The 21,228-nt window shown below is 49.4% G+C and overlaps 2 protein-coding genes across 11 annotated transcripts; one reads left to right on the top strand and one right to left on the bottom strand.

Annotated features, from left to right (window-relative positions):
• The first annotated feature begins 1,131 nt into the window (after positions 1-1,131).
• On the top strand, positions 1,132-6,034 carry LOC136449857 (F-box protein At2g26850-like). Of its 4 annotated transcripts, XM_066450071.1 has the most exons (5): positions 1,141-2,638; positions 2,982-3,061; positions 3,232-3,410; positions 4,649-4,723; positions 5,430-6,034. In XM_066450071.1, exons 1-5 carry the CDS (start codon positions 1,931-1,933, stop codon positions 5,615-5,617), a joined length of 1,230 nt encoding a protein of 409 aa, XP_066306168.1. In that variant the 5' UTR covers positions 1,141-1,930; the 3' UTR covers positions 5,618-6,034. The 4 variants fall into 4 exon arrangements, with proteins under 4 accessions (XP_066306166.1, XP_066306167.1, XP_066306169.1 ...); XM_066450069.1 differs by lacking the exons at positions 4,649-4,723; positions 5,430-6,034 and adding an exon at positions 3,797-4,621 and having other exon boundaries at positions 1,132-2,638; XM_066450070.1 differs by lacking the exons at positions 4,649-4,723; positions 5,430-6,034 and adding an exon at positions 3,789-4,294 and having other exon boundaries at positions 1,133-2,638.
• A 4,441-nt stretch (positions 6,035-10,475) lies between these two features.
• On the bottom strand, positions 10,476-14,294 carry LOC136449859 (protein LNK3-like). 7 transcript variants are annotated; one of them, XM_066450079.1, is made up of 7 exons: positions 14,101-14,291; positions 12,567-13,280; positions 12,193-12,461; positions 11,804-12,071; positions 11,571-11,681; positions 11,319-11,458; positions 10,476-11,216 (listed from the first exon to the last, which is right to left on the bottom strand). In XM_066450079.1, the coding sequence occupies exons 3-7, from the start codon at positions 12,459-12,461 to the stop codon at positions 11,036-11,038; spliced, it is 969 nt and encodes a 322-aa protein (XP_066306176.1). In that variant the 5' UTR covers positions 12,567-13,280; positions 14,101-14,291; the 3' UTR covers positions 10,476-11,035. The 7 variants fall into 7 exon arrangements, with proteins under 7 accessions (XP_066306176.1, XP_066306171.1, XP_066306174.1 ...); XM_066450074.1 differs by having other exon boundaries at positions 12,567-13,722; XM_066450077.1 differs by having other exon boundaries at positions 12,567-13,303; positions 13,457-14,291.
• Positions 14,295-21,228: the final 6,934 nt, after the last annotated feature.

Below are 21,228 nucleotides of genomic sequence, written 5' to 3' on the forward strand. Positions count from 1 at the left end.
TGAGAGGGTCCAGCATTCTTGAGCTCGAACAACTCCAGTACATCCAAGTCGTCGTCATCAACAATCAAATGAAAATCATCTTCGTCCTCCTCTTCCTCTATCACCCATGTTCTACACATGGAAGAACCAAAGCAGCCTGCCATGGCCGTGGAGGGAACAGGCGACAGGGTGGACAGAACAAGACCTCGATGGAGTGGAGGGAACAGGCGACGAAACCTAGCAGCCAGCCATGCCGAGATCAAATCAGGCTATTTGGGCTGCCAAATGGGGCATATGATAGCTCAAATGGATGCTTCTAGGCCATAGCCACTCGTAGCTACAAGGAATCGACGAGGAGCTCACCGGACAGGAAGGAGACGGCGACGCAGTCCACGCTCAGTGGCGGCAGTGACAGGTTCGTTTGTTCGTTGAGTTAGGGATCGAAATACAGGCGGCTGGCGGCAGCGTTCCAAGGTGAGCGACCTTATATAGGCCGATGGGCCATGCCCTGTTTACAGGCTGCTTTTAGCGGAGGAGCGGTGCGCTTAGCCTAAGCCCGGTTTCGTAGGGCATTGAGTGGTTTCGGTTTTAACCCTTTTATTTATGCACTATAATAGTAAAAGGTTTTTTTTATCAGTTCTCTTCTTAAAATAAAATGAGAGCTAATAAAACTAATTTTATCTTCGTATAGATTCTAGCTCCCCCGCACAATGTAGCAAGGAGCCAGAGCGGTAGGCCGTAAAAACATGACACCATCCGTCACGGATCATGGCAGCATGCCGCATTCCTGCCGTATTGGTTTCCGGTGGTCTACTCCATGGGAGCAAGCGAGCGGGAAAGCAAGCTTTTACGACAAATTACTATTGTTTCTAAAATTGTTGCGCTCACACACACACATATAGGACTATATATTTCTCCCCTAATTTTGGCCACGAATCCGTTGGACGCCATCCCAGCCCAACCCTGCATGATTGGTCCTAAACGCGCGCGAGCGAACGCATGGCTCCCAATTATTGGCGCTCGACGGCTCCTAAATCCACTGCCCCAAAAAATTGAAAAAAATAGCTAAAACAAGCGGCATGGATCCAAAGTCGCTACAAACAAGGACAGCGGCAAGAAGAAGAACCTCCTCACCACCTTCAATTTGCGCCCATAAATATCCTTCTCCGCCACTTGCAAAATTTCCTATTCCATTTTTTCTTCGTCCTCGCACCAGTCCCCTCCTCCTTGGAAGCGAGAGAGGAGAGGGGAGGGACAGGGAGAGGGAGGAGCGAGGCACCGGTGAGCTCGGGAGAAGGCTGCGTGGGGCTTGCACGCCGCGGCCCTACCCTTCCCCAGCTCACTCACCACGCCACGCTCTCCTCTCACCAACTCTCTCTCTTTCTCTTATCTCCTTCCAAGATCGGGGATCCCACCCCCATTTTTTTTTGGGGTTTGTCCCCACCATTCTTGCTAGGATCATTCCTTGATCTTTCGCTCGCTCCAGTACGCCCGTTTCCCAGCTTCCGGAGATCCCATCTCGGCCACCACCTCCTGCGGTTTCCAAGCTCCAAGAAGAGGCCAGATTCTAGCTCAAATTTGCCCCGCTGAGCTCGAATCAATCCAGGAACAACCGGCTCGGCAACAAGTGTCCTTCGTTCCCCCGATCCCCGGGCTTCGATTCGATCGAATCCGACCTAATTTTATTGTGTGTGTGTGTGTTTTTTTAACCTTCTCTCGCTGCGCTTTTCCTTTCTCCTCCCTGTCGCAAAGTGGGTTCCATCGCGTCACCCGCACGGCTCTTCCGATCGGCCGGAGAAAGAAAGTGCATAAAAGGCGAGCGAGCTCTTGATGCGGTCTTGGTCGTAGCAACATACAGCAACTCCACTGCTCCTGGCCTGCGCTTGCCGTTCTTTATCCATAATACGGACGGAGCAGCAGCGGGCGCTCCGGCAGCGGCAGCGCGGTGCTGATGCTTGCCCTGCTGGCCGCCTTCGCCGTCGCCTGCCTGCTCTTCCTGTCCAGGCCATGCGCTTGTGACATGAGACTGTTCCTCGCCTCCCTGTGCCGGCAGCTCCTGCTCTCCCTGCTCGGATTCCTGGCAGGCCTCCGCCTGCTCGGCGGCGTCGCGGCCGCGTCCGCGGCCACAGAGACCATGCCGCTCATGCCGTCCTTCAAGAGGAAGCGGGCCGCGGCCACGGTGGAGAATGCGGAGGATGCTGCCGCCGCCGGCGGCGGCTGCGGCGAGCCGTCGGTGCTCGACCTGCCGGAGCTGGCCATCGATTGCATTCTCGAGAGGCTGCAGCCGGCGGAGCTGCGGAGCATGGCCGCCGTCTGCCGCTCCATGCGCGAGCGCTGCCGCGGCGACCACCTCTGGGAGCGCCACATGACCAGCAAGTGGGGCCGTGTCCTGGGCCGCGCCGCCAGGGACGAATGGAGGACGCACCTGGCGTCCGTCAGCGAGTCCAGCGCCGCGGGCTCCGTCTCGGGCGGCGGCGGCGGCAAGCGCCGGAGGTGGCTCGCCACGCTGTCCTGCGTTTGCCCGGTGGTGTCCTGGATGCGGTCCAAGGCTGACGGTGGCAAGTCGTCCGCCCCCGTGCTGGATGATTCCATCATGTGGTGGTACTTGTCCATGGAGAGCGGCAAGTTCTGGTTCCCGGCTCAGGTCTACAACCGCGAGGTACCATCTCATGTCTTGTCATTTACTAGCTAGCAGTTCAATTATTGCAAAGCTTGCTAATTAACACTCTTTGTTAGACCTCACTAGTGCTAATTACTGACCTCTTATTAGTGTTGGATTATGGAAATATTTTACATCCCAATTTGGTTTAGTAGTATATTTGCTTCTCTGCTCCAGCTGTGCTCAGTCCTGGACAGGCTTGCAATACACCTGAATTTGGTCAAATACTAGGATTGCAGCTTGCATACATTTGTGTTCTTGTTGGCTCTTGTTCTTTGTTAGTTTCAAACATTTGGGGTTATGTTTATTGAAGCAATCCTGATGATTCCTATCTGTTTTGCAGCATGGGCATGTTGGGTTCATGATGTCATGCTATGATGCAGAGCTCAGTTATGATTTCCATACCGACACATTCCGTGCAAGGTATGAATAACTTTTTCTGTTTTTTCCTTTGATAGCCAAGAAAAGATGTGCACATGTTCTGATGATTTGTGTGGTGGATACAGTACATACGAGAAATATGATCTTTACAGGCTGAAAACTTGTATCTTGAAATTGCCTTGCTTATATTCTAAAAATTGTTTATGTACCAGGTATCTGCCACACGGTCGACGAACTGTGGTCTTGGAGGATGGTGTGCATTGGGACAGGGTCAGGGCACCACCTGTTGACACTCTTGCACATGATCTGCACACCTCTGACTGCCTACATGAACTCCGGCCTGGTGATCATATTGAGATTCAGTGGAGAAGGAACAAAGAATTCCCATATGGTATGTTCCCGAGCACCCAACAAGGGTTGCTTTAGGCTGTGCCAGTGGAATCATTAAACACTGCCGTATGGCATATGCTAATCCATTGTTTTTGAGGCGCTGCGGCGACGCGCGGCGCCGTAGCCCCTTCACAACGCCTAGGCGTTTATGGCGGACGCCTAGGCGACTCCATACGATCATCTTAATATATAATGATACTAAAATTCAGAAGCAAATCATACCTTAATATTGCCAAGTCTTAGCATGTAATACCATAATAAATAATGCTACCAGAGTGCTAGTGCACAACGTAAAGTAGCAAAATAGCAAATTTGAAATCTCTCATCACTCAATAGCCACAAATTAGTCTCTAATAACATAATATAACTTAATGACTAGTGCTGCAGGGAAAGAAACAAAGGAAAGAAACAGGGGAAGAGGGAAAGAAACAGAGGAAGAGGAGGGAAGCAGAGGAAGAGGAGGGAAGCAGGGCTGCAGAGGAGACCAGAGAGGAGGCAGGGAGCATACGAGGCGGACGGGTATACGATCAACGGAGGCGGGCGAGCAGGTGCGGACGGGCAGGAGCTGCAGGTGCAGTGCGGATGGACCCCTGGTGGACTCGAGCAGCCAGGAGGAGATGCAGGGGCGGACTCGCGGGAGGTGCGCGCGGCCGGTGGACTCGAGCAAGGAGTGGCAAGCCTCCGCCTCTGCCTCTGCCGCCAAGAAGCAGGGCCGCCGCCGCCGCCGCCTCTTTTCCTCTCCTCTCTCCGTGAAGCTGCAGCGGCCCGCACCTGTGGTAAAAGCCCTCGAGCGGGAGGTTTGCCGCGCAACAACATATATGCGGTCGATTCCCGCCCTTTTCCTTCTAGCGCGGACGCGACGCGGTCGATTCCCGCTAGTTTTCATTGCGTCCGCTCGATTCCCTGCCCGATTCCGTCTTCCTCTCGACTTGCTGCTCCGGCGTCCGCCACAGGCCTCTTGGCGCTCGCCCGACAGCTTTCCACGCCTAATCGACGCCTAATCTCATATGGCGGACGCCATACGCACGCATGCCGTGGCGACCCTGACGCCCAGCACCCTGGGCACGCCTTGTCGCCTAGGCGACGTCTAGGCGACGCCTCAAAAACAATGTGCTAATCTTATCTGATAGTGGCGAGGAGACGACGCCTCAAAAACAATGTGCTAATCTTATCTGATAGTGGCGAGGAGTATTTTATCAGTGGATAGTGTGTTCATTCCTGCACTTCTATGTTTGGCAGGCTGGTGGTATGGAGTTGTTGGGCACTTGGAGTCATGTGATGGAAATGAACACTTTTGTCGGTGTCATCTTAGTGGTGAGAATATCTTTAAGCAAAATAGCTACTTATTGAATTGACTAATAATCACAGAAGTTGTTGTATGCACATCTGCTTTTAATAGTCATGAACATGCCCGCAGAGTCTAAAGAACATTATTACATGGCAACATCATTGCCTCAGACTCATTTTTCTCGAGCATTTTAGAAAAGCAAAATAGTACCCCCAACATGGTCAATTAAGATATGTAGCATATGTTTGACCTTAATTGTGCTATAAGGGTGTTGCACACTAATGTGTATTCCTATTAATAAACTAAACTGCCATTTTTAACTATGATTGTTGAAGCAGCTGGCTCTTAGCATGTATGGACATATTCAATTGTGTAAGGAAACCATCTATTTAGGCACTAAACTTCCATTTATTTATTTATAATTTATCTATCTAGAGGTCAGCATCACTAGTTCTGAAGTCTGAAGAATATCTGGTGTTAGACTCATGTAGAATATTTAGGTAAAGAATCACAATCTTTGATGGGATATTAAATCTTTCGACAGTCCATCCCTTTTAAATGAATAAAAATATTCGTATCATTTTAAATGCAGTTGAACTCGAATGCCCTGTTACAGTGAATTTGTCATGAATCTAATATCACTTGAGATGACCCTTGGTAAATTTATCTGAGGCCTTTTGTGATTTCATGTACTCCTACTCAAATTAACCCCAACTGTTGGTTACGCTGCAGACACCGTCGTGCTGGAGTTCAATCAGTACACGCCAGGCTCAAGATGGAGGCAAGCGCTGGTGAATCGGAAGGAACATAGGGAAGAGGGCAATGAGGGCGACGGGTTCTACGGCGGTGTAAGGAAGCTCCGCAGCAAGGATGACATCTCCAAGTGGAGGCAGCTGTGGCCAACAGACATCCTGGAGTAGCAAGAACATATTACTTCTCACATGGGGATTGATCGATTGCTCAATTGACATACCTTCCATTGACCATTGCTGTGTGCTCTGTCCACGGCCAATTCCTCTGCCGCGCTGTTGTACACGGATTACAACACAACAAGGTGGCAACAAATCCTGTAGCTGGACAAGGGTGTAAACTTATTGTCAGGCATACCGGGCGCAGACCGCTTCCTATTCATTCATGGGACTGTAACTGTAAGCCTGTAACCCTAAGCAGTCTGCGTCTTATGCCTGCTGTTGTAGCTGTAGAGCAGAAAGATCAAATGTAAATTACAATTTTTTAGCTCAAATTCACGACAAATTGGTGGTGTCTCTCTCAGCTGTCCTTTCGGCGTAAGAACGCTTGAATTTCGTGGAACAGCTTGGGCCATCTCTCTTCTTCAATCTTGAAGCAGCAGGATTTTATTTATCTTGCAGCGGCAATCGTGTGTGCTACGGAGGTAGTTTGAATGGGAGCAATTTTGGGGGACTTGCGCTCTAATTTCTGCTTTTGTTTTGAGCATGGGTAGCAGCAAGGGGCAACGGTATTCACAAAAAACGGTTATTTGGTCCCATATGAGATGTGTGTGATGTATGTGGATCTTTCCTTTCTCGGTAGTACAAAGAAGTGCAGCTCTCCTGTATTTTTGAAAAAAAAATTGGTTGGTAGTGGTGGTGGTGTGTGTGTGTCGGGGGGGAGGAGAGGTGGTGTAAATCCGCAACAAAAAAATGGATAGGTTTAATTTTCGTGTAGATCCATTTATAGTTCGGTAATGTTCTAAACCGGGCGTCTGTCCGCTTGGACACTCTGTTGCTAGGCCACAATGCCAGCCTAGCAACCCACGCTCCTTCATTTCTAAAAAAAAACTACTCATTCACTTATTCCTATTCACTCGCTCATCTTCCTTATCGCTCTTTATCCACTCGCCTGCCGCCTCCGAGCGCACGACCGCCGGCCCTCCGAGGAGTAGCGTGCGGCCGCTTCGGAGCGCACCAATGAGCCTCCATTCTGCCTAGCAGCAAGGATATGTTGCGTTGAAAGCGCATGTTGCAAGAATATGTTTCAATTGTTTCAGAGGTATGTTGCAAGCGTTTCATATGGATGTTGCAAAAATAGATCGTGATGTTGCAATGGTTGTACACGTATGTTGCAAGCGTCCGTTCCAAATGTGTCATCTGCTTTTTCAGACGTGTGTTGCAAGTGTGCTGATTTGGATGTTGCATATATTGCAATAAGTGTTCTCATGTTGTAAGTTGCAAGTGTTTTATCTGGATGTTATATATGTTTCACACACATGTTACAAGTTTTTTTTTGACGGTCAACGGGGGGGAGGCGTTCCCCACCTGATTTATTTGATTGGAAAGGCTCTGAACGTCCTCATAATTTACAGATATAGTTTTTAAGGAGGAAAAACAACATGGAAGGATTGCCCTAGCTTAGGGCGAGAAGTGGTAGAACCACATACAACAACACAGCACAACCACCACCGAGACACATGAACTCTACGACGATGCCTCCAAGGAGGTGAACAACGCCGCAACGTAGTCATCGTCACCCAAGTAGCTTGGCAGGGCTTTCGCCCGAGTCATGTGCCAGTGCTGAGCGGGTCGAACCAGGAGACTGCAGCAAGAGCTGAGGTTCTTCAATGACGCCTTCGGGAAGGAGATCTCGTCACTGGCTCAGATCCATCTGAGCTAAGCTTTCGCCCAGAGCCTTTCAAGTAATCGCGTTGACTCGCCCAAAAGGCGGTGAGACGCACGCCGGCATGGACGCGGAGGGAGGGGTGAGGCCGGTTGCCGCCACACCTCACGGAGCCAAAGCCGGACTCGCCCGCGACAATGGGAGGCACGCACCGGCTGCGTCCACACCAGGACGGAGGAGGGGGCCGGGGTGCTTGCCAGCCGCCACCACACCTCGCAGAGCCGTTATCGGACTCGCCCGCGAAAGTGGGAGGCGCGCACTGGCAAGCAATCACGCCAAGACAGAGGGGGTTGCCGGTCACCGCCACACCACGCGGAGCCGTTCCCGGACTCGCCCGCGACAGTGGGAGGCGTGCACCGGCCAGCCTTTGCCGTCCGCCGACACACCGTGTGGAGCCTTTCTCGGACTCACCCGCAATGGTGGTAGGCGCGCACCGGCAAGACAGCCACGGGCATGAAGCCCCGCCGTCGGCAAGCCCACGGCCAAACTATGCGCACCGCGCCGCTGTTAGCCCTGCAAAAGAGAGCGAAGGACGCGCTGCCTCACCGCCGACAAGCCCACGGCCAAACTGCGCGCCTCGCTCCACTGCATGATCATCCCAAAAAACTGACCGTCGATGCCGCGAGAGGCGTGACCAGCGCAGCAGCACTATCGTAGACGCCATGACCGTCACGGCTGCAGGTCAGGACCGCGCGACGGACAGCCACGGTCCCCAGCCCCCAGTCGAGGTGCGGGGTCGGAGAGGGGCGGATCCAGTGGAAGGCACAGCGGATCCGAGCCGGGACGGCCAGATCTGGCCGCCGACCGCCGGATACGAAGGGGAGAGGAAGGGCGTCACCGTCGGTGTCGTCGTCGTCATGCTGATGTTGGGGACGCAGGGTCCGCACCGCCGCCCAGGCAGAGGCTCGCCAGCCTCCACCTGAACGCAGGCGAGCGCGAGCCCGGCCGCCGCTGACACGTGAAGGTCGGCCCGGTAGGCCGCTGCGCGGGGAAGAGGAGCACCTGACCACCACACGCATGGATCTGGTCAGGGAAACGGCGGATCCGAGCATGAGGAGGCCGGATCCGCTCTCTGGCCATCGGAGTTTGCTAGAGGAGAAGAGAAGCGCCTGGCCACCGAGCTCATTCCCCGCACGGAGAGCTTGCGACCTGCCTTCGCGAAGAGCCTCGCCGCCGCCGTCCTAGGGGGCCGCGCGGGCATCCCGGTGGCAGCACCCTCTAGCAGCGGCGAGGAGAAGGGAGGGGATGGAGTTGGGGCGGCGGCGGAGTGTTTCGCCCGAGCCGCCCGTGCGGAGGGCGACGCGGGCTCACTAAGATGTCAACCTCACCAAGTTCAATCATGCTCCACATGTTACAAGTGTATGTTCCAAATGTTTCATCTGCTTTAGACATATGTTGCATTCAAATGTTTCATGTTGCAAGTGTTTCGTGTTTTAGATGTATGTTCAGAGAGTCATGGGACACGGCCCGGACATCGGAGGAAGCGGCGTGGCGAGCCCGGGGGCCAGCGGATGGGCGTGCAACGCGCCTGGGGGCCTGTGGACGGGACATGCTCGTCCTCATCCCGGCTCCCTATCACGCTCACGCAGAGAGAGAGGAGGGGTCTAGGGGAAGGAGCGGCGGGCGCGGGGCGGGGCGGGGCGAGACGGATGGGGGTGGGGATACACGTGCGTGGCGGGACGAGGTAGATGGGAAAGGATTGGAGCGATACGGTGAGAGTGACATGTTGCCGCTGGACCATTCAGTACCGTCCGATGGAATTCTATCCCATCGGATGTCCGAGCACCAGCAATTCCGTTTATAGTTGCTTTACGGACTTTATTAGCATGTGGAGTGCAGCCATAACAGGCCTAATTACAAATGGAAAAATAAAAAACAAAATGGCAAAGCGCCTTATGAGCCCACGAGTAACCCGCTGGCTGGCAGACACATCTAGCCCATAATGGCGTGTGCAGTGGTACTAGCTATGTCAGCCCCTTACGTGGAGGTGAGATGTGGAATGATCATTTTATATATTTTTATTTTTCAATATGTTAGTGAACCCACGTGCTCATCTCTTATATTTTTTAATATTTTTGGACTAGATGAGATGGATCAGCTATTTAGGGGGTGTTTGGTTTCTACAGGAAAATTTTAGTCCCTGTCCCATCGGATGTTTGGACACATGCATGAAGTATTAAATATAGACAAAAAAAAATAACTAATTGCACAGATTGTGGCTAATTTGCGAGACGAATTTTTTAAGCCTAATTAGTCCATGATCTGACAATGTTGGGCTACAGTAGATATGTGCTAATGGCGGATTAATTAGGCTTAATAAATTCGTCTCGTAAATTAGCCTCTATCTGTGTAATTAGTTTTATAATTAACTCATATTTGGTTCTCCTAAATAGCATCCGAACGTCCGATGTAACATGGACTAAAATTTAATCCAGAAAACCAAACACCCCCTTACTCATCCTCTCATCGCTGCTTTCTTTTTTCTCTATCACGTCAGATTAGAGTCCAATCAGGTAACTAAAAAGGAATTCCTTCTCTGTCTCTTGAGGGGATGTGCATGTGCATCGATGTCAGAAAAGTAATAATCTTATATCTTAAACAGGATTCAAGTTGCATGGCTTCACTCTTGTGAATGCATCGGCAGGAATCCCCAATCCCAAGGTGTCTCCCGACAATATGACTAGATATGGCCGATTCAGTGCCCACAAACAGCAGGCAATCAAGAAAGCAGTAAACAAATAGCCAAATAGGCCATTGCACCATATGTCTTTGTCTAAACGTATTTATTCTTTCTTAGTTTCTTTCATTGTGTTCAAAATTGATGCTATTTGTTATACACTGTCGGTGACTAAGTGAGCGAGCATGTGTTACTTCGCCTGTTAGTTGTGTGATATTTCCTATGATATGATCACCCTAATGTGATCAGAATTCAGACTAGCATGTGTTACTTTAATTTGTTATAAGAGAAGATGAAGTTATTTCCTGTTATTGAACTGGATTTATCTTCATTCAGACATCGATTTTCACTGTTCGTGTTGGTCTGTTACTCTGTTTGTGCCTTCTGGCTGCCATATAGTTTCTAGTGATTTCAGGTTGCTTCATACAGTTCAGTCAGATAATTCCTCCAGGAACAGAAAGCCAAGATGAAAGTAACACAATAGAGCATTCAAACTCACGAATTGCTGTAACACAACCAAAAGCAAAAAAGAACATAATTAATAACAATTGAATAGCCCGGTTCCATATACCACTATATAAACGTTGCCAGTGTTCAGTTGCATCAGACAGTGACTTCACTATACGAAGTACAAATGCATAAACAACAGCCAGTTCGCTTCATCCTCTGCTCGCGAGCTCGCGTTTTAAGTGCTTAGTTCCCAAAAAGTGCTACAGTAGTTATCACATCGAATCTTGCTATACGTGCATGAAGCATTAAATATAGACGAAAAAAACTAATTGCACAGTTTGGTTGGAAATCGCGAGACAAACGTTTTAAGCCTAATTAGTACATGACTGAACACTAATTACCAAATAAAAACGAAAGTGCTACAGTAGTCAACTTCCAAATTTCACGAACTAAACACAGCCAAAAGATGCAATAGCAGTACGCAAGTATGTACATCTCTGCGCTAAGCAAATTCATGGCCGAATCTTAGCACGCAGTATGTGGCAAAAAGATGGATCAGCCTCACATCAGTCCTCTTCTATGCCGTCGTCGTCCAGCTGGAGGTGGTTGCGGACTGCGCCTCCACCCCTGAGTCCTCGTCGGGGCAGCGGCTCACGAGGACCTCAAGAGGAACGGCCCCCGGCGGCTTCATGGTCAGGTCCGCCACCGTCCTGTCGATGGCGTTCGTCTCCCGTTCCGGGCAGCCTGGCGTTGACATCCTGAAGACAAACAACAGACCATGGTCCATAGTTTGAGAGGGGGAAAAAAGAAAGATTCACACATGACGCATGGGCGGCAGAAACGTACGTCACGTCACGTACCTGGACGCATTGCCGTCTGCTGCTTGCTGGACACCAGATTCAGAAGAAGGCGCCCCGTTTGCAGCGCTGCACTTGGCTCTCGAACTCTCAGCCAGCCTGAAGAAGGCGTCCCGGAGGCACACCCGCGTCCTCTTCGTCAGCTTCAGTTTCAGTAAGAGAGCAAACAAGCAAACATGTTTCACCGTTACAACCACGAACACAAACAGTCACATTTTTCTGCACTGCAGTTGGGATCTGGCGAGGTGAAGGTACCTGGAACACCACATCCTCGAGCTCCTGGAGCACCAGCGCTTCGAAGAACAAGCTCCCTTCATCAGCGACGGATCTGCTCCTTTTTCTTTTTTTGGTAAAACTCGCCCCATCCTGGAAGGGAAACACGCATTCAGAGCTCATCAGATCATCAATACCTGTCTGTGCTAGACTAGTCGTCAGTGCAAACATGGTGTCGTGACAGTGAGCATCGATCACACGTCGCCGGCCTGTACCTGATGATGATCCTTGGACGTGACAAGATCGGGCAGCACTAGCTCCGTCGGGGCCTTCTGCATCAGGTCGTGGCTGAAGAGAGGGAAGCCGCAGGTGTCCATGGTGTCCACCCCCAGCCCAGCGTCCTGCTGGTCCTCTGATGAGCCGGTGAGCACCCCGCTCAGCATGTTCTCGTAGGACAGGAGCCGGTGCATGGAGCCCGGGAACATGTCCAGCGCCTCGAACGGCGCATCCATCCTCCTCATCTCCTCGTCCGAGAACTGGCTCCTGCAAAGTCATCAGAGCACACAAGGGATCAGGAAGTTTCTAACGGAAAGTACAGAAACAGCAATGGCAGAATTTTCACTCGGAAAGTAGCATGGCATCGAGCATTTTTATATATACATACATGAAGATGTCGTCTGTTGGTTGCGTGCGCTGCTGCGGCACGGGGATGGGGCCCTCGGTGTGTTCGTCAGAACTCCCCGCCGCGTCACCGTTGCCGTGCTTCTCCTCACGCGCGCCGCCAGCGCCGTGGTTGTCATGATCGTCGTCAGCTGATGACCCGAAGCTCCACAGCGGCCAGCCGGCGCTCAGCTGGTTGTCGAAGAACTCGTCGCCAGGCAACGACGGGGTGCCCCCGCTCTTCGGCAACGGATACCACGCCATGATGCTCATCTGAACCAGATCAAGAGGTGCGCCTGTTAGGATCGTGTCCACAAACAACTTTGCATCAGAAGCTATACTTAAGTTATAATGGGCATGTTTGGTTGGGTGACTAACCCCCAACCAACCTCCAGGAAGCCAACTTTCAGCTGTTTGGTTGCCTGTAAATAGCCTGAAGCCAGGCCCAACTAAGCCACTTTAGAGGTCCTGGCCTGGCCCTGGAAAAACGAGATGGGGAACCGTTTTTCGGGAGCCTGGCTTGGCTAGCGCGCTGGCTCCTGTCGCGTCACCTCCCGGTCACAACGCGGAGGTCTGGGAGCGGACGCTCGACGACGGAGGCTCGATCCGAGGAGGCCGCCGCCGCCAGCGTGCTCCAGCCATCAATGCGGAGGATCCCACGGCGCTCGACGGCGAGCTCGCGAGGTGGCCGTGATCCGACGGGCATTGGGAAAGGCCACTTTCCACCTTTGTTGGCGAGCGCCCCTTCGACGGCGAGCTCCCGCGGTGGTAGGGCGGGGGTCCCGCGGGCGTTGGGAAAGGCCGCTTTCCACAAGGGGAAGTCGCCGGCGAGCGCGTCCTGGAGCGGGCTCCGCTCGAGGCCGAAGAGCAGCAGGGAGATGATGTCGCGGAGCCTTGCTGCTGCCGAGTGCGCCGCGGATCCGGCTTGAGGAACTAGGCCAGCGCACCACGGATCCGCTTGTGGTCGGCGCCCATCAGGTCCAGGATGCTCTTCGCCCATCGATGACGCCAGCAGAGGCATGATTCGAAAGGACGTGAATGTGTTGGATGTGAGTGAATGTTTAGGCCTTCTAATCCTTTGTGCTGAATCTACTGGCAAATATTGCAATGTGTAGCTGAATGCATCAATGAACATTGCATAAGACCATAGATAAATTCGTGCATGTTTACACTACAGTCAGTTATGTAAAAAAAAAATACTTCATCTACTGATAGATGGTTCGATTTCGAGTGAATCAAAAGCCTCCTATTTTACTTGTCTTCCGTACATGCTGTTTGGTCTTCTCTGCCGGTTGAATTGCAACGTATTCGCCTTCAGGATCATATGACTTGGCCTGCAGACTAAAGTATCGAGCTTCTCGTGGATCATTGCCAACTCCTGCTGCTCGCCGTGCTAGCCCTGCTACTCGTCGTGGTTGCCCGGCTCGCGATTCTCGCCTTGGTGCTGCCAAGTGCCGTGCTCGTCGAGGATGTCCACCACTTATTCGACGAAATGCCTCAAAGGGATATCCTTACCAATTCAGAGAAGAGATAACTGTATCAAAACAAATCAGGCAATCAAACACACCCTGCGGCTGACCAGGCTTAGAAAGCACAGACAACCAAACAACCAAGGATCAGACTAAGGCTGCCCAGACTTCGATTCTAGCCAGGCTAGAAGTTAGACACCCAACCAAACAGGTCCAATATGGCTCCTCCTGATTGGGGATCAGATCACCAGAGTAAACAAACCAAACCAAACAATAGCTAAACTTTACAGCAAGCGAGATAACCTGCCGTCTTTGCAGGATCAACAAGGCATGAAAAGAAGAGCGAATTCCATTCATGGCAACAACATAGTAGACAGAAAATCGAAATTCATGGAGCCGCAAACATATGAAAGAGGAACTCGATCTTCTTGGTTAAAACGTACACTGGCAGCCGAACCCTTCTTGTCGCCTCCTCCGTGAGACGAGACCGTGACGCTGTTCTTCGCCCGGAAGCGCTTGTTCCTCTTCTGCTGCTGCTGCTTGTAAATTGCTGTGGCCACCCGGTGGGGGAGGAGGAGAGAGAAGCTGAGACCAGAGAGGAGTGGCAAGGGAGACGAAGATGCATCTGCATCCCTTCCCCTGCTGGAGCTGGAGTACTTAACCACTCTACCCCACTTTCCATCGACATCCGCGGGCCCCACGAGGTCACCGGGCGAGCTGCGTGCGTGGTCTGACGCTGAGAAGGGATTCGTGTGGCTGCCGCGGCCCCGGGGCCCACGGGGTGGCCAGCGTTATCTAAATCTTGGCTGCTGCGTCGCCACGTCGACCTGGCCCAGATCTTTCCCCCGGAAACGGCCTGGGCCAGTGGGCCTCCGGGCCCCGCAACCGGCAGCTGTCCCTCGTTCTCCTTGCTGGTCGGCCGGTACCGGCAGTAATCGTGCGCGCCGACCCAGCCGGTTTTTTGCCCAACGGCGACTGTGTCCGTGTCGCTAAAAAAGAGCAGTCCAGTTTTTTTCTTAACGAAGGAAAGTTTTTGTTGACTCACAATTATTACATCGGAGTTGATATTACATCAGAGTTGACACAGTGATTGGTAACATGTAAGTCGTATCCTTATCCAGATAATATGAGACGGGCAAACCTGTTCGCTTATGCTAAAATTTGACTTTACTTATACTTATGCTGGAATGTTTCGAGAAAAAAACACTATTCCATAACATGAAAAGTAGTTCTGAATAAGTTGTTCATGCGAACAGGGCTGCATCCACCAGCCCACCATCACTCGTACTAATACATAAGTCTCTTTTTGTTTTCTTATAGTTCTCTCCCACGCCAACTTAGCTAGCGAAATCGACGATGCCGTTGAGGACGCCCTTATGGAGTTAGCCTATAGATAGAACGAAAAAGTAAGTTTATTTGGTTACATAATAAGCCAGACCTCCTCGAGCACAATCAAATAGCCTTAAAACAAAAGATGATGTATGTCCTAGAATGAACAGCGAAGCATAAGCAGTGCTTTGATATGGTGGTTTAGCCCATTTACACACCATTTACACGTTACGTAGTGGTATGCTAATTTTTATATAATCAGTCGTTTATCCTGTTTAAACAATCATTTTGTTCGTTTAGATAAAAAAATGGCTAAACAATAAGAGATCGACTGTTTAACATTTAACATTTAAGATAACATTGGCCCCATGACATATACTTGCTTGTGAGAAACGCTCCAGCCTACGTTTCTCTCCAGAGCCTAATTGAAGGTGCTTTGATTTTCATGTTGGCCTGGCTTAGAAGATCAGAGCAATCAACCAAACAAGTCAGGCCCAGACCTATACAAGCTTCCAATCACGCTCTAAATACACAGTCTAAACAAAACAAAACAAAAACAAATGCTTGTCATTCTAATGACCATCGATTCTACGACTAGATCTCCACACATGTGCCTAGGAGAGAAACATCGTACCCACTTTGTGCCAATTGTTACAATGTTGCTGCAACAAAAACCAACAAAATAAGCTTTTGGAGGATAACCCATGTGCAGACCTAATGGTTAATCGATTGTATCGCCTACAGTTCTGCAAAATAAGAAAAAAAGCACGTTTCTTTTCAAACACCAAAGTGACCAAAAGTTAGCTGCTGCCACTAAATGTTTTAAATCTCATCTAAACCCCCAAAGCCAACTCCAAACATATGAGAAACTAGCAGGTACCCCCGTGCTTCGCACGGGGCAGCAAGTCGGAATACAGCACATCATATGTGATCATACATGGAACTAAAAGATTAGTAGAATTAGTTAGAGATGGGTTGTCATTTGAGCCCCGTGCTTCGTAGGATGATATTAGCATAGCATAGGGATTGCAAGGTATCAGATAATTCATGCTCAAAAAGGTGAAGAAGCAATAGACCATGTAATATTCTATCACCATTTAGTATTGTTTGTAGGTGTACATAGTGGTACAAAAGTAAGTTTTGTACATATAGAGGTGGCATTGTAGTTGTAGCGAATTGCTACCTTATAAGCAGGGAGCCGTTTAGTAGCATCTGTTATACCAGAAGGGGTAGTGTAGAGATAACAGAGAGCATGTCTAATTGTTACATGAGGATAGCAGGCACCATGGACTAACCCTGACACAATAAGACCTGAATTAGAGAATATCTAATTAGAGGTCTTTGATGGTAAAGAAAACGGAGGGTAGTGAGCAGACCTGGCCAATCTGAGCTACAACTACATATCACCTCAAATTCTTAGAGCAGCGCCTAGAATTCGTTGAACAAACTAATAAATAAACTGATTATTAAGACCAGATCACCAATTTTAGACAACCGCCTGTTTATGAGCAACAGCATGAGCAATGGCTATGAAGAATCGTTGTTGCCAACGATGTTATTCATTGTGGACAATGCTATAAAGGCATATACTACGTACGATGGTTATGTAGCAACAGTAGCGTCAATATAGAGCAATGGATTTAGCGTATAATAATTGATCAGCATATGTGCTGATGGGAAGTCACATGATAACTAAATATGCACAAACGTACAACCGTTAATACGTTTAGGAGATAGAAGCCGAAACAACAATCCCCGTATAGGCAAGAACAGATAACCAACATCGCTAATGTGGAAAGGATTAGGCACATAGTTAAGCACATAGAGATTTGCATGCAGATTATGCAGGTGAAAGATACTTGCACACTGATTATGAAACATCTGCCTAAGCAGGAAACTGAAAAATATTATGTGATCAGCACCAGCAGTCCTTACCCAAAGATCTCGCCTTGCTTGATGATGTCAATTTTCTGCTCGCTCGTATCGAAAATCCTCAATGTCGGTGACAATACCAAACTGCAAATGCATAGGACATTTTTCTGTTCAGAGAGTATGGACCCAAGGACTAAGGTACTACATAAGTGATTACATGTAGCTAAATACGAAAGGTACATTGTTTTGTAAAGAGTAAAATAAACAATCTAAATAAAGTGGATTACTTCTTTTCATACAAAAATAATATATTTAATAAGCAGGCACTTGGTCCTTATGATGCTCTCCATTTACCTCAAGCTCTCACTGCACCCTTTTCCTCTTAACATAGGCAGTTTCTTCAGGATTTGAATTGGCAAAAGAAACATTTTATTCACGTTTGACCTCTCGCATAACTGCAAAGGCATGGAAGGTAAGGCAGAGATAGAATTTTGTTAAAAGAACAGGAAGGTTTTTCTTTAAGAAGGCGTACCACTGCATAATTAGTCATCTCGCTGAAATGGCCATGCTGTTTTAAGGGTACGACAATAAACAAATAGGGAAAAATTTAGGACAGGAGTGGGCCATAGTGCGAGCTGTAACATGGAATCGCAATAGACTGTAGGCAGGGAAGTGGCATGGTAGGATAAATAAGATGGTAGCAATACGTATATATACATGAACATGCCGTCGGGCTTTCAAGATCATCAGCCTATATTCAGAATCTACATGGGAGTTCATTTTCATCACATGCTATGCAATCTAAAAAAACATTTCCCTCACCTGCACCAAGCATCAGGAGATTGAAGATCATCAGCCTATATTCCGAAGGTACATGGGAGTTCATTTTCGTCACAGGCTATACAACAAAAAGAACATTTCCATCACCTGCACCCAGCATCAGGGGAAAAACGGGGTAAAAAATATTGTGCAGGAATGAAATCCGTGTGATGAACACGTGAATTAGATAGCAGTATGGAGGTTTGTCCCAAATTAGCATATCTATGCAATCTTAGCTGGGAAGACGAAGCAGGGAAGCACTTAAAAAAAAAGAGGCACATGGTCAGATCAAGATGAAACCTGGAGGTGAGAGACAGAGGGGCATATAGAGCAGACCTTGAGAGCCGGCAGTGGAAAGGGCCGCTCGCCCAATCTGCCGCACAAAAGAAGAGACGGAGGGAGAGAGGATGCGAAGGAGGAGGCACGGGACAGCGGAGGAAAACCTGCCGCGAGATCCGGTGGCCGAGCTGAGGCAGCGCTGGTGCTGCCGCGTCCGTGCAGGTGGTCGGCCGAGTCGAGGCCGGGTCTGCAGCACCACGGCATGCGGAGGGCCGCCCCTGTACCGTGCCTGGTCCCCGTGCCAGTGCAGCCGGGATGCGGCGGCCGGCGCTCAGGCTGCCACGCGGGGGGCCGCGTTGCTGCTCCGCGCAGGTGGCTGGGCGAGCTGAGGGTGGGTCTGCAGCACCACTGCGCGGGGAGGGGCGCCGGTGTGCCGTGCTGCCGCCGCGGGGCCGCAGAGGAGGCGGGTATCCATGGCGGCGCAGATCCGGAGAACGTAGGCGATGGGGAGGGAAGGCGCGGTAGCGCGAAGAGGACGGGCAGAGCGGGGGCGGCGCTGGCAGATGCGGAGAGGGAGCGTGGGGAAGGGAGGTTCCAGAGGCCGGAGAGCGAGCGGCGCGGCGTGGTAGGCACTGAGGAGGGGACGCTTATTTTTTGTCAATGGATGGAAGCGAGAAGTCAAGGGAAGCGAGGAGAAGGCTCTGGAGAGGGGAAGGACGCGGCAGGCACCGATGGACGGGGAAACGGATCGGACGGTCAGGATCGAAGAACTGTGGATGAATAGTGGCCCGAGTGTAGGAATCGGGGCAGGGTACTATTCATCTACAGGAGCAATAACCGAAAACAAACAATCTCTATCTCTATAGAAGAATCGCCTGCAAAGAGTGCCTCCTGCATGATAGTGTTAGGAAACCAATGGCCATTACATTATCGGCCATTAAAAAGTGAGTAATTACACTATAGTGAGCTTTTCCATGTACCAGAAGTTCTTGAAGAGAAGTCTACACCACAAGACTAGTAGAAATAAAATATAAATCATAAAAATTCTCATAATAATAAAAAACATCTGGCATTTAATCTCTATAATAATCTTCATCGTTAATAATAGCCATCCAATAATTTATGTTTTATAAAAAGTTAGCCATTATGAAAATAAATAAAGTAACCCATAAATTTATATCTAAATTGCCCATCTCAGCTATATAAAACATAATTTAAACAACTACTTAATTTGCATAGAAATTACCCATTTTATCATTACGAAAGATAATTTGAAATAACCCCTCAATTTTCACCTATCTTTTCCACTTATGTTATTACGAAAGATAATGCAACCTAGGTTTGCATCTAAATAATACATGTCTGCCAATATGAAACATAATATAAAGCAATCACTTTAATTTGTGAATTATCAACATATGTTATAAAAATTAAAGAGAGAGAGAGAGAGAGAGAGAGAGAGAGAGAGAGAGAGAGAGATTGATATGGATGAAAAACATCTAGAATTATGTATTTGGCACTGAAATAAATCGGTCTTTCATATTTGACACTAGCAAATTTGAACTTCCTCAACTAGCACCAACTTAAAAATTTCTTCTATAAATGGCATTGCCGTCCATTTGATGCACTAACGGTGTTAAGTGACAACTAAAATGACATGTCTACCCTTCCATGTAGTAGCAACATGTAGTGCCAGATAGAAAAAGAAAAACTGAACATGTTGTCAAATAAAGAAAGCATAAAAATCACAAATATATTTGTGAATTAAAACATGGCGTTTTGATAATTGAAGAGTGCAAACAAAATAATCAATAATTTCAAATACTAAGATAAGAACACGTACAAAAAATAATAAATAAATTTCAGGCACAAGCTTACATCGTAGATCGTAGTGAATTAGGAGTAACCTGGAAAGAGCCTATTCTGATTTCCCGCCGGCGTGACGCCCAAACACTGTCGTCGTCACGGTCAGCCGGCGTGCTAACTCCATAGAGGTGTTGTGCTGCATCGTCTGCGTGCGTGTACACTGGCCAGCGTGCTGCTGGGACCATCGCTTCTCAGGCGGATGCTCCCGCACGGCGGTGAGCTCTTCGCCATGGCGGAGGGGTGGGTGCAGATAACCACCATCGGTGGGTACGCTTTCATGCTGCAAATCTTTGTCATCGGCGTGAAGACGGACCTGGGCATGATCGTCAAGTCTGGTAAGAAGGTCGTGGCCATCGCCTTCTTCGGCACCATCACGCCGCACCTGGCCATGTACGCTGTCGGCGCCGGTGAAAGGTCCTTGTTTGGTTTTGGTAATTGAGTGACAACCTAGGTGGACTAATTGTGTTTATGTGAGATACACATGTGATTAGTCCACAGGTACATGTGTGTGAGCAACATATGCCATGAAGGTGAAAATAGCTTGGAGATGTTGCAAAGCTCACACATGTGATGATGAAGGAGCTTAAATGCACATGAGACATGACATTGAGTCATGTGATCAAGGTGGAGAAGATCAAGACAAGACTTGGCTTGATGGACCGGTTGCAAGCGTGAAGGGCAAGTCGAAAGCTTTGGAGTGATGGACCGCGTGGCGGTGAAGCTTGAGCAAGACTTGGCGCCGATGGACGATAGCAACGGTGAAGAGCAAGTAAAGTCAAGATCGATGAACCAATATAATCATGTGATGATATGAAGTGGATCATATCATTGTTGATCGTGTTGGTGCATGTGTTGCATCGACATTGGAGGAGATGGAATGGAATGCGCAAGGAAAAGGTATAACCTAGGGCATTTCATTTCACCGGTCATAGGTGTGTAGAGAAGTTTATGACCGGGTTTAGGATAGATGGCCGTACTATCAAGAGGGGCAAACTTGTTTGTATATCGGTCATCTAGTGCCACTCGAGTGATCTAACTTTGCAGCGTCGCTAGGATCGAGTGGCGTGGCAAGTTGAGTGGCTAACATCATTTGGGAAATGATTGTGAAAAGCTAACACACATACACATGGCGGTGTACACTTGATGGTGTTGGCACATCTACAAAGGAGGTGGTGTTTGCAGGGTTGAGATGGGTTTGGCGCTTTCGGGAAAATGGAATGCCTATTTTCTATTGCACCGGATGCAAGTTCTTGTGGTTGGCACATTGGAGCAAGGGTGAAGAAGTTAAAAGTGAAAACGAGTTGATCGCGAAGACGCTGGCGTCGGTCAACTGACCGGACGCTGGGTCTGAAAGCATCGGACCCTGGCAGCGTGCGTTCGGTCAGGTTGACGGGTCTGCACAGTAC

This window comes from Miscanthus floridulus, chromosome 5, assembly GCF_019320115.1.
Source record: "Miscanthus floridulus cultivar M001 chromosome 5, ASM1932011v1, whole genome shotgun sequence".
NCBI lineage: Eukaryota > Viridiplantae > Streptophyta > Magnoliopsida > Poales > Poaceae > Miscanthus > Miscanthus floridulus.